Genomic DNA, 13,891 nt, shown 5'->3' with positions numbered 1-13,891 from the left:
CACTAACTAATCTAGGGTTAAAATTTAGAGAGAGAAAATGTGATAAATAATCTAAACCAGACGTTACCTTCCAGACCTGTCTGAAGAATCTGATCCTATGTATACCAAGCCCCAAGACAAGCGGTTATGTCAGGTTTAGTGTTGGAAATCAGCTTTGGTTACTTCATACGGTTCAAGGCAAGTGTGTAGTTGATAGGTTGATCCGCTTTAGCATCTTTAGTGCTATCTACAATCAGTAAATCTAAAATGGTGCTAAAAATTGGTTAGATATTCATGTTTAAATGAATATAAGATATAGTCCCTATTTTCAATAGCTAGGCATAATTTATTTAAAATTCCTTTTTACATAAGAATAAAATAAATTATATCAGTAAATCTCCCCCCAGACTTAAATTACACTGTCCCAGTGTAACTCAGCCGGAGTTATGATGAATAATTTATGATGTACGAAATGTAACAAGTAAGGAAGATACATCTGACCGGATTAGATATCGATCGATGTGAAAGTGTTACATCGATCGTCGTGTGGTTGTCTATGTCGAACGATGTCGACGTCTCGTCGTCGGTCGATATTCAGGTCCTCCTACTTGGGTCTCCTAAATCTGAAAGAAATAAAACGAAAGGAATTAAATGCTAGCTAATAAAACCAAAGTAAAATACCTAATAGTGGGTTGTCTCCCACTCAGCGCTTGGTTATAGTCATTTAGCTTGAATGTGGTAGTGATTGGCTATTGGGTGGAGAAACAGCTGCTTGTTGGAAAGCAAGCATCCACGTCATCTCTGCGCATTCTGTACCAAGATGCAATGAAACTTCTTGTGGCCTCATCATTTCTTGTCCATTTGTCATCCATCTTCTCAAGTACTTTGGAGATGTTCTGTAGCCTTCCTTGAAATTTGTCAATGCTGACCTGGTGCCAGCCTATGTTGTCGTAGGCGTATGCTGAAAGATCTGTCAGTTCCTTTTGCATTGACTCTACCGTCTTGTGTATCAGCTGCTCGCCGATTGGTGTAGACTCGGCCATCGATCGATTTTGCTAGTGTCCTGTCGATCGATGCTGATATCTGGTGTTGAGCTGCGAGTTGCCTCTGAATGGCTTTGACTTCTTTCTGTAGCCATTCTGCGTGGCTGTCTAGTCCTCTGATTTTGTTGTCGAATGGAAAGTAGATGTCATCGCAGCGTTTGTCAAGTCGTTCCTCCTTGGTGTCTAGAGCAGTGTAGATCTTGGATGTGATCTTGTCAACCTCTGCTGCTGTGTAAGGAAGTAACTCCAGAGGTTTCTTGCCATCGATCCAAGGCCCTCGTAGGCTGTCGATCGATGCTGATTTTGCCTGCAAAAAACTTTGATTAGTAATGTTCTCAATATCCTTTTGGGCATGAAGTAATTGACTAGACAATTTGTTTAAATCTATCATGACTGGTGATATAAAGCGGTCATGCATATCCTCGTAGGTCCTCAGCCTCTCATTCATGGCTGAGACTTTAGCGTCGAGCGATGTGAAGGTACACATGTCGATCGATGTGGCTGGTTGTTGGTCCTTCTTGCGAATGGTGTCCAGATCTTGCTGTAGTAGCTCGATTTTAGTGCTTAGCCAGTCCACGTTGTTGTTGAGAGGGCAGTAAACGTCGTTTATCCTTGTGTTGATGTATGAGACTTCCCATTCATCCCTGTGTTGTGTTGAATATTGCGGTTCTGCAGGGATCTGAGCTGTAGGAAGACTGACGTCGATCGATGTTGCATGTGATGCGTCGATCGATGCTGAGGTCGTAGCTTCCCTCTCAAGTTGCTGACGTAAACTCTCAATTTCTGTCCTCATTTCTGCCATACATCTGAAAAGCTCATTGTAGCCTCTATCCAAAGGCTGATGTGTATCTTCTACCAATGTTTTGAGCTCCTCTCCCAGTTTCTCCTGAGCTCCACAAATACCAAACACCATCTCATCGATTTCATCTTTGGTGTAGAGTTCTGGTGCCAGTCTTGTGAGTGTGAAGGAAGTGGCATGTTCTGGAAGACAGATGTGGCTCTCTTCAAAAAGAGATGCTCTTTCCAGTAATTTCTTGATGTTGTCCTTTGTGACAGGTATCATCTCACCATCTACGCCTCGTGCGTGTCCACACTCATCTCTGTAGACTCCATACTCGTCCCTTTGTTCCCAAATGAACATTCTGGCTCCGTACATGTCAAAAGCGCGGTTCCCATATTCATACCGTCTGTCGAACGACATCGAGTTATCCCTATCGATCGACGTTGGTGTTACCCTGTCGATCGATGTCTCCGTTTTACCGTCGATCGATGCTTGCCCTTTCGGTTGGCGTGATAGATCTGGGTTGATCTCTGTTGTGGCGACTGCTGCGTGGTTGTTAGGATCTGTTTGAATGACGTCTGGAGTGCCACGTTGCTGTGAGAATAGGTTGTCAGGTCCATTGGCTACTTGAAGGATGTCTGCTATGTCCTCTCTGGACACTTGTAAAATCCTTCCATCCATTGCACGTGCATTGCCATCTGGGTCCCTGAAAATACCAAATTCATCAGGTGTTAGAAAACCGTAATCAATGTTTGCATGATCATTCAATTTAGAAATAGAAAGATTAGTAGTATCGATCGATGTAGATACAGTTGCATCGATCGATGGCAGAGTAATTTCTGCAGAACCTGTGTTCTTGAGATGATTGCTCTTCATGGATTTTCCTGTTGATGTAGAAGGAAGAGTGTTCATCTTTTTTGCTTGTGTGTTCGCTCTGATGTGTGTAGGTGGTTTCGGAGGTGCAAAACGATTTATATAGGTATCTATAAACCTAGTTGGGGAGGGAATATTCTCCTGCTTCTGAATTTTCGCTGCGGCGCGAATATCGATCGATGTTCCAGTACGTGTGTCGATCGATGTGAGTGGTTGTTTTGCTGGACGAGGGTGGGTATCGACCGATGTGGAGTGCACAGCGTCGAACGATGTGGGGAACGTGTTGGTGAATTTAGGTGTTTCAAGTCTTTCATCTTGGAAAGGCATTTCTGTTGCACGTTCTTTCCAATAATCCTCATCGAATTCCTCTGTATGTTCCTCATTAGGGGAAGTAATTACAGTGTCAACAGCAAAACTTTCATGGAAACCACTGTCTGCCCAACTGCCTATGGAATAATCATCATGTCCTCTCTTGCTTGGAGGTTGGAAGGCAAAGTGTTGGTAACAATGATTAGGTGAAGCGAAATGGTCAACTGGGTGCATTACGTCGAGTGACGTGTTGTTGCGGTCATCGGCCACCGTTGACTCATTGGAATCGATCGATGGAAAGGTTGGGGTGTCGATCGATTCCGAGTACTCTATTTCGTACTCCAATTCATACCCTGCTCCACAATGGCATGCGCCAATGAAGCCGAGTTCTTTCCCGTAATCCACAGAATTAATGACCTTTCTCTTAGGTCGGATGGGGTCGTAGTGGATGTTTGGGTCTATGAGAATTAGACACAATTTGTTTTTGTTCATGTCACATACGGCTCCTACTGTAGCTAGGAAAGATCTTCCAAGCAAAAGTGAAGAGTTCTAGTTAAGCTCGATGTCTAGGACATGAAAATCTACAAGGACAAGGGCATTACCAATCTGTACTTCCAGATCTCTTATGATTCCTCCTGATCGTTTCTCTGAAAGATCCACGAAGGTGAAGGATTCCGTTGAAGGTTCGATGGTCAAACCAAGCTGGTCTGCCAAGATCCTAGGGAGGATACTAACTGATGCTCCTGTGTCACACATTGAATGGGGAAATTCAACACCCTTGACTACGCATGGTATTGCAAACTTCCCAGGATCACTCTTCTTCGTCAATGTGATCTTGTGCTTCATCTTCTCTCTGACTTGATGAAACATTCTCCTAATGTCCTCCTCAGTTACCTTTGTTTCTCTGAAGAACATCCACAATAATCATTATCGATTGAGGGTAACCGCACTCGGTATGTCAGAGGTGCATGTCGATCGATGGGAGGTGTGTTGTGACGATCGACGTTGGACTCACTCTGTCGATCGATGGTTGGCTCAACCGATCGATCGATTTTATCATAGAAAGGGGAGGGTGGGTGAGGATGCTTAGCTGCGAATTCTTCATGAGTTAGAATTTGAACCGCATTGCACTCAGTTGATTTGGCAAACGACGTCGATCGATGACTGGAGTAATCCGTCCATCGATCTTCATCATGGTCTGTCGATTGATGCGAGTTCATCGACATCGGTCGACACCTTTGGGATCCGCCGAGACTCATGGAGCTTTCGATTTTGAAGTCTCCTTCCTCAAGCTTTTCATTTCTCACCACTTGCCAGAAATCATCATCTATAATGGCGTTTACGTGGTGTTTCCCTTTGTCGGCTCCTGCCTCTCTAGCGAAAGCTTCTTGCCTCTTTATAGTCTCGCCCGTCTGAATTACTTGGGTTTCAATTTTTCTCACCTGAGTCCCTAAGGTGTCGATTTTGGTGTTCAGATTGTTATAGGCGGAGTCTATTTTACCGTTGAAATCCACGGTGATTTGTTGTTATCCCAACAGTACTCGATCAAGCATTTCTTCGATCTTGCTTTCCTGAGTCTGGGGTGGTGGATTTTGGTAGTAAGAGTTCGAGTAGCTTTTGTTGTTTTTGAAGGGTTTTTGAAATTGTGAATTTTGGTTACTTCTTTGGCCATTTCCAAAGAAGTTTCTGGTTCCGCCCTGGTTTCCAAATTTCTGGAATCCGGTACCTCCGATGTAGTTCACATTTTCTTCTCCTTCCGTGTCTGCTACTTCTCCTTCAGATGAACAGACTTGCTTCCTAAGAAGCACGTGCACCACATCTAACTTAGCTCTTACTTCGTCCATTTGTTCCTTCCCGATAGAGGCTACAGATTTCTTCCGTTCAGAGTCAGTGTTTTTGGTGATGCTGCTGTTAGCAAGATTTTTGATAAGTCTCACAGCTTCCAACGGATTCCGAGTAGTGAAGTTTCCTTCACTCGCCGTATCAAGGGCCATTTGATACTGTAAGGCGAGACCTCGGAAGAAAGTGCTTAGCAGTTGCACTTCGTTAAATCCGTGGTGTGGACAGTCTCGCTGGAAGAACCTAAATCTAATCCATGCATCTTTGAAGGACTCTCCAGCCTTCTGCGAGAATGTGGAAATTTTGTTCTGAAGTTCTTCAGCGCGCGCCTCATCGAAGAAGTTTCGTAAGAAAGCATTCTTGATGTAGTGCATCGCTTCTCCATTCAGCGTGTATCTGAAGAGCTTGCACAGCAGGTAATCTTCGGGGACTCCTTCCTTCCGAATAGCAGCGATCAGATCCTCGAACCGTTCCAAATGGTCCATAGGATGCTCGCGCGGTAACCCAGAGTAGGGTATCGGCGACACGAGAGTGTAGTATTGAGGCTTCAGCTCGAAATTCTGCTTATGGATCTCCGGAAGTCGAATAGCTGATCTGTTGGAATAGTAGTCATTTGGGCAATTAACGACACGGTATCGATCGACGTACGCGGTGTAGTATCGATCGTTGTCGAACGATTGGGATCGATCGACGATGATGGTCTGGTGTCGGTCGACGGTTGGTTGTGCGTATCGATCGACGATGGAGTGGTTGCGTCGAGCGATGTGGAATGTTGACCTCTACGGATGGTGCGTTCCAAATGAGAAGGATCGTCTGAGATTAGCAAGTCTTTCTCCTTGCTGCTTCTGGTACCGCTGGGCATGCACCTGAAAAGACAAGAAGAAGATTATTAGAAAGAGGGTAAAGAAAAGAATAAGAATCAATAAAACTAAATCTAATGGCGATCAAAGCTCCCAGGCAACGGCGCCAAATTTGATACCACTCAAATTACCCTAAGGAGTGTTACTCTCATCAAAAGAGGTTCAGATGTAGTACTTAGGGATCGAATCCACAAGGAGCCAGGGAACAATTAAATCTAGTGTTTATTAATTCTAAAGGTTGTAAATGTTTAAATGAAATAGCAATAGTAACAAGCGAGTAAATAATAAATGTAACTTGGTTGGAAATGATATTAGATGCAGGGCCACTATTCAGGTGTTTGAGATTATAATACCTATAGATGCCTAACTGTTGCATGCATGATATATTAGAGCTCATTCGCTTAACTCAGTGATCGGCTGTCGCATGTACCACTGGTTAACAGACTAGATCTCGTGTCTCAACGGTTAGTATGCAGACAACGAGAGAGTGTCGATCGATGGTCTATTAAGATGTCGACCGATACACCTTTGCCAACGTCGATCGATTGTCAGTTGAGGACGTCGATCGACGGGTTCTAGCCAAGCCTATGCGCGAGTATGAAATGCCCTACTAAGATGCTAAATTGGTGGTTAGCCCTCTCTAGTAATCCTAATATGATAGATAGATGTCAGGATGGGATAACAAGGGTGCTTAAGTATGCAATCCTATGATCAAGTTCTAGTTAGCAAGGCTAAAACAAGCAATGAATACAAATCTATCATGAAGATCACAACAAGGTAGATCTATAGTTTGGGGCTAATCCCACAAACCTATCTGAACCCTGGATCTAACAGTTGAACTACTCAGACATAGCAAAGCAATTCATCACAATAAAAGAATAGAAACTCATAGTATAGATGAAAAGAAATAGAAACAAGGAGTTCCAATCACAAGTGATCTTCTCTCCCAAATGAAACTTGTAACAAAACTAGGTCTAGAAAAAGCTCTGTTTTCTGCCGTCAAAACACCTAGGCAGTATATATTCTACTAGGTTAAAAACTCGTCAGGGCATTTTGGTAATTTGGCTTGGCCTTGGTTTTTAAGTCTGCTGAATCCAAAATGTCGCGTCTGGTGTCTCGACATCGATCGAGGGTACTTGTGTACATCGATCGATATTAATCTTCATCTATCGAGGCATTTCCTGATATCGATCGTCAGCACTGATGCGCATCGATCGATTGTTCTTCCTCTCGTCGACCTCTAAGTGGTCAGCTCGGGTGAAATGTCCTTTAAGCTCCAAATTGCTCCAAAGTCATAGCTTTACTCCGAAATGCACCTGAACCTTAAAACATACCTAGAAGAGTAGAAAACATAGATATATATATATACTAAAATACTTATATACCATGGATAAAAATGGGTCAAATCCAAAGTATATCACAAGCGCACGAAGTTAGCTCAACCTTCGGCCGAAAACACTTCAAAGAAAGATGACTCGATATCGTCTGCTGACGCGAACGCTTTGGACATCGAAACTCAGCACGATTCCGAAGTCGACACTACGACTCAACCGGAAAACCCGGAAAAAAACATTGACCCTGCCACGGTCACCATGATCAAGGAGGTCAGCATGGCGACAATCGTCGAGTAAGAATACTCGCGGCATAAAACAGAACTACGAAATGGCTTGATGCTCGAAAGAGGTACGTAGGCAGCTCGTCAAAAGATGAGTTCAGCTATCCCCCTCTCTAAAAAGGGAGGGGAGTGGGTATGTATACTCGTATACTCGCACGTTTTAAAAGATGCATCATTGTTATCGAGTTTTTTAAAAACTTCACTACAATACGCATTTTTTCTTTTATTGAACACTGACGCTCCAATTAACGCCAAAAGTCTCAAGACACACTTAGAAAATCTACAAACATTAGACTCTTGTCAACGGCCTTATCCGGCCCAAATCGCAAAGCAAACATTCTTCAGCACCTAAAATATACGTATAGTCTTCGAAACAACTGCGAGACGTCGCCAAGTTAAAAATCGAAACTCTGCAAACAATTGTCCGAACGCGGCCATAAAAACCCAAAAAATATTTACACACCGTTCGTCGATCGGCCCTGACAAAAACGCCAACCGTCTTAAACAAACGTAACCCGATCACTCTTTTGATCCTCGAACATCCAACACAAGGATAAAAGCGCGCTACAAAAAAAAATCCGAAATTTTGGTCTAGCACTTCTAGTTGGCTTAAAAATTGTCTCTGGAAAGATGTTGCCACACAAGTTATATAAGCAGAGAACCTATCTCGGACTTTAAATCGGTACGAATCAGGTAGAAATCGCAACAGAAAAATCGATAGCCGGCTAGTCATCGCACAAACCTTAAAACCGAGAGTAAACCTAGGTCTTGCCCTAAACCCATCGCGTTGGTCTCTAACATCTCAAGACATGATATCTAAAAAATGATACGAGATCCTAAAACATGTCTCTCCATTCATGTCTCAATGTTCCTGAAATTTCGTAGGAATAAATAATTTTTACAAAAACTCACGTCTCGAACAAACCAACAGATTGAACGTCTCAACGGAATTAAATATGAGACGATAACTCTTGTTTACTTCAAACCCACTCGAAACAAAGTACCTCAAACAAACATCCATTATATATATACAAACCGCATAGTGGTAGGGATTCGAAGCCACCAACGGCCAGTCCGGATAAAGATAAAAGTGGCCAAAACAGGCCAATACTAAGTTCAAAGGCCCCTGAAGTACCATGAATTTCATCCACTTTTAGTTATGGTATATAAGTGTTTTAGGATCTATTTACTATGTTTTAGAGTCTTTTCAAAGCTATTACAGGTTCAATTGCTTGATAGAAGGAAAAGATGCTTTTGAGACGTTTTGGAGTACTTTTACGCGTATAGCATCGATCGGCACTTGAAGATCAATATCGATCGACAAGAGCCAATTAAAATCGATCTACAGCCGCTGAGCGCCATCGATCGATGTTGGATCACCCGAGGATTAAACACGAAATTAGAATATTTCATTTCCTAAAAGTATAGTAATTGCAATTTAAGCCCCTAGCCGCCTGTGAGGCTATATGTACGAGGGTTTTGTATCATTTTAGAGGCAGGCTTGCCTAAAGACCTAGTTTGGAGAAGAAGCATTTTGGCTACCATTAGAAGAGGTTAGGATTGGAGAGATAGATCTGACACTGCATAACAGAGAAGATCTTGAACTACTTTATTTCTATTACTCTTACTTTCTTTGTTCAATATTTCGTTTGAGTTTATTTCAAACCATCATGACTTTGTCTCTCATGAATATGTCTGAGTAAACCCAATTGTTAGATTTAGGTTTCTCATAAAGGTTGAAAGTATGTGCTGCTAATAAGACTGTTAAAAAGGTGTTTTGTTAGTTCTTTCATGTTTGTTAAGCTTAATGCTAAAATTAGGATTCATCACCCTCATTTTAGATCTTAGGATTAATTAAGATAACCAACCGTTAGCCTTAATACCTGAAATAGCCGGCGTGATCTAACTGACTAGATAACAACGAGATTTGGTCTAGAAGGTTAGAGAACAGATTCAAACCCGCCCACAAAACTTGCTAGAAGAACCGTCGATCGACATAACGACAGCCGCGTCGATCGATTGTTTGAAAGGTGTATCGAGCGATGCGTATTAAGTCACATCGATCGATTCTTTTTCGAGATCAATAGATGACAGTTGAGATCCGAGATCTAGTAAAGAAAATCTATTTGATTTACCATTGTTTGAGTTCAAAAACCGTTAAACTAAGTTGCATACTTTTTATACTTGAGAATTTACCTAAGTCTAGCTGTTATCCCATCCTTGGAACAACATCAACTTTAACCGCCAAACAATTACCTTGTTTGACTCATCATTTACTGCTTTTAAAACAAATAAATCTCTTAGTCTATCTTTATTTCTAATCCCTTAGATGTATTGAGTAATCATAGAGTCCTTGTGGATTTGATCCCTAAGTACTACATCTAAACCTCTTATTTGAGAGAGTAATTCACTCCTTAGGGTAATTTGAGTGATATCAAATTTGGCGCCGTTGTCGAGGACTCTTTCTTATTACCATTAGATTTAATTTAGAATTTAGTATATTCTTGTTACAAAAAACTTGCTAAAGTTTTCTTTCTTTCTCTGTCTACACAGATACTAAGAATGGAGAACATAGAGCTCGGCCGAGCATCGATCGACGAAGATGTAACGTTATCGAGCGATGTGGAGACCGAAGAATCGACTGACACGGAGCTCTCGACATCGATCGACACCGCCCAGCCAGAAGCAGGTAAGTCTTCTCTTACCGAGCTTATTAATGAGGAAGTAGTCCAAACTGAACCAATAGGTCGATTAAGATGAAACTAGCCAACCTAAACAGGGGGCTGATATCCCTGTTAAGATAAATCCCACCTTGATAAAAGGTGAAGAGATAAGATTGCCGATGCAAGACTACCTAGATCCTGGTAGAAACTATTCCAATAGGTCCGCTATTTAAATACCAGGAGACGATACCAAGAAATCTGAGTTTAACGCAGATTACTACTGTATGGTTCGTCGAAACCCATTCTGTGGATCTCTCTCTGAGCACCCACAAGATCACATCGAAGGTTTGGAAGAATTAATCCCAGATGAATACAATCGTTGCAAACTATTCTCATTTTTCTTAGAGGGAGAAGCTCTCAGATGGCTAAACTGTTTAAAAATAGGATCCCTTACTTGTTGGGAAGAGATTAGAAATGCCTTCCTTAAGAAATTTTTTGATGATGATCGCTATTGGGAAGTAAGGAGACAAATCTTTACATTCTGCCAAGATCCACTTGAATCGTTTAAAAACGCATAGGGAAGATTCAAGAGCTATGAACTTGAATGTCTCCATCATGGTTGTTCAGAACCACAATTCCTTAACATCTTTTATGGAGGTGTTACCCTGAATTATAAAACCACGCGCGACACGGCGAGCGAAGGAAATTTCGTCACTAGGGGCCCCGAAGATGCTAGACGCCTTATCGAAAATGTAGCAACGGGAAAATCCTATGAAAAGATAGATGAAGAATTAGGAAATTCAATAAATTAAGAAGATAATTCAGATTTGGAAGAGATCAAGAATTCCCTCAATTCACTCCACTCTTATCTTCAGAATCAACACCGATCTGATATAGCCCAGATCGAAGATGATACTCTGTCTGATATGGAAAATAAATTAGAAGAAGAGACAAACTATTCAGATTCCTATTCCGTGTTTAACATCGATAGTTTCATCAAAACCTATGACATTGCCGTAAAATCACGCACTGGAAAGAAAAATTTCAATATCAGACAAGCACTTACTGGCAACCGTAAAAAAATTAGATTTTTACGGAAAAATAAATATGGTTTACAAAAAGTTAATAGAAAAAGCAGATTCTTTAGGAGAACTTATCCGAAAATTAGAAAGTCAAGTAGCTGAAATTGTGACTGCCATCAAAAGAGAAACCGGACGTCTTCCCGGGAGTGCTGATTTAAACCCGAGACGTCAAGTCAGTGCCGTAATTTTGCGTAGCGGAAAACGTCTCGCGACAAACACGAAGAGCAACACCGACGTTGAAAATTCTGCCAATACTGATGAAATAGGCAAGAGCGATTCTCAGCCTATACTTCTTGATGACCCTGACCCAAAATCTTCTCGTGCAAACGGGAAGTCTACCGCTGAGATTAATAAGGAAAAGATTATAGACTTAGAGTTAGAAAACGATTCAGAGATTGAAGCCGAAATCGATCGACAGTATGGCACACACGTCGATCAACCAGTGGATCCTGTCGTCGATCAACTTCCGAATAACCCTATTGATCGACGCCCCACTCGGCCCAAACCGACGGTTGAGAGAGTCTATAGAACCTTACCCCCTTACCCTCCTAAATCGCAGACTAAGAAATCACTAGAATATGCGATCTGCAAGAAAACATTGGATAAAATTACTGTGGAAATGTCCCTTAGTGATGCTATGAAAATAGCACCTTCGATAAAGAAGTATGTGAAGGATATGACATCTCCAAATTATCCAACTGCTGAAGATAGCGTGATGATGGTATCAGAGGAAGTAAGTGCCATGATTCAAGGAGAAACTCCAGCTAAGAGACCTGATCCTGGAAGTTTCGTCCTAGACTGCAATATACAGAACACACGTTTTCCTCAATCACTATGTGATCTTGGCTCTAGTGTAAATCTTATGCCTCACTCCGTCGCAGTAATGTTGGGGTAAAATGAGTTCATGCCAACTCCGTCGCAGTAATGTTGGGCTTGCATGGCGTTGAGCCATGGGGTTCCCATGATCACATTGTAGATAGCGGGATGATCGACTACCACGAACTCGACGATTTTCGTGATCTCCTTGGCCATGACTGGCAACTAGATTGATCTGAGAGTTGAGTTACTTCTCCGAGTTTGGTGCTCATCCAATTGAGAGTGTCGCGGAAGATTACAATGACCGTGCTTCCCGTGTCAATGAGTACTCTTCCGACTTCCAGATCTCGTATGACGAGATCTATGACGAGCGGATCGCAGTGAGGTTGATCGATCCCGCTAGCTTCCTCCTTCGTGAAGGTGATTGAGAAATTTTGACCGTCACGGGGAGGAGACCATGTAGGCCAGTTTGCACTCGACTCTGCCTTCCGCTGGTAAACCTTGATTGCCGAAACTGTGTCGTTGCAGTATTGCCATCCTCCGATGATCATGTTGACTCTGCGACGATTGTTATCGTTTCCCTTGTCGTCCGGCCTTCTGCCGCGTTTATCCTCGGATTGGTTTCGCTGAGGGGATTTCTCCGCAGATGGATTTCTGTCCGTCTTCGGGGGGCAATCCAAATCGAGGATGAGATCTTTCACGCTGGTTACTTCTGAGAGCTCTCCAGCTAGTAGCTTTGCGGCCAGTCTTACTCCCAAGACTTTGCAGTTAGTCATGGAGTGTCCTTGGGACTTGTAGAACTCGCAAAAGGTGTTTTCATCATACCCTTGATTGCGAGTCCACTTATTACCCAGTGGTTAGGCCTTGGTCCGAACTGATCGCGTAATTGTGTGCTTCTTGGAGATCTTCCCCCCTTGTGATGGACATACTTGTCGTTGCGAGAGTTCTTCTTCTTTGTTTTCGGATCTACGTCTTTTGAGGATGGTCTTGCCGACTTATGTTTTTGCGATAATGCTTTCATTTCTTCCTCGATTATGATGTAGTCCGTCGCCTTGTGAAGTGCGTCTTGGATCGTCTGCGGTTTGTCGAGGGTTATCCATTTTCTGAATTTTGACTTGTACCAGAGCGTTTTTCTGAGCGCGTCAATGACCACCTTGTCACTTATCCCCTTACCCTGGACATTACCAGCTTGAATTGGCTGATGAACTCGAGGAGGGGTTCGTCTTCCCTCTGGACAGATTCCAGAGATCGACATTGGAAGTTTTGCTATCTATGAACATGGAGTATTCTTTGAGAAATTTCGATGCGAGCTGTCGGAAACTCCCGATAGAGTTTCGCTTAAGGCGTGCAAACCACTTGAGGGCCGCTCCTTCCAAATTCTCGATGAATAGGCGGCAGTAGCTGGCATCTTTTTCGCCGTCCTTCAGCCTCGCTCTTCCCATCGTGATGTGGAAAGCCTGAAGGTGCGCCTTTGGATCGGTTGTACCATCATACTTTGGTACTTTGATCTTTCCCGGATCGGATACCATCATATCTGAGATACCAGTTGTGAAGGGGGTCTTCCGAGCCCCTTCCAGCAGCCTATCGATCTCGGGGGCAGCGCTGGTAGCGTGATGGATTTGGGATTTCACGGCTCTTACTTCTGCCGCAGTTTTGGTGATGTAGCCGCGGAGATCGCGGATATCCACGTCTCGCCAGCAGATTTCCGAGCCTGTCGGCATTTACTACGAGTGAGCTCGGTTTGCTTTTCAGCCAGCTCTTGTTGTTCGTTCCAATAGAGGATTTCCTCCTCTTCCGTCATCGGTTTGTCGAACGGAGAGTTTTCCTGAGCGGATCGGCTTCTGGTCTGTCTTTATGTATGTCGACGTCCTCATCAGTATCGTTGGAGACATCGCTAGGATCCAGGTCGATGTGCTCGACTTCGTTGTTGATACCACTCAAATTACCCTAAGGAGTGTTATTTTCTTCAAAAGAGGTTCAAATGTAGTACTTAGGGATCGAATCCACAAGGAGCTAGGGAACAATTAAATC

General features: G+C 42.9%; 1 protein-coding gene across 1 annotated transcript; it reads left to right on the top strand.

Annotated features, from left to right (window-relative positions):
• The first annotated feature begins 11,069 nt into the window (after positions 1 to 11,069).
• LOC106339137 lies at positions 11,070 to 11,939 on the top strand. The gene has a single exon (XM_013777943.1). The coding sequence runs from the start codon at positions 11,070 to 11,072 to the stop codon at positions 11,937 to 11,939; it is 870 nt and encodes a 289-aa protein (XP_013633397.1).
• The last annotated feature ends 1,952 nt before the right edge of the window (positions 11,940 to 13,891 follow it).

Source organism: Brassica oleracea, chromosome C1 (assembly GCF_000695525.1).
Source record: "Brassica oleracea var. oleracea cultivar TO1000 chromosome C1, BOL, whole genome shotgun sequence".
Lineage (NCBI taxonomy): Eukaryota > Viridiplantae > Streptophyta > Magnoliopsida > Brassicales > Brassicaceae > Brassica > Brassica oleracea.
This window is presented reverse-complemented; position numbering and strand designations above follow the sequence as displayed.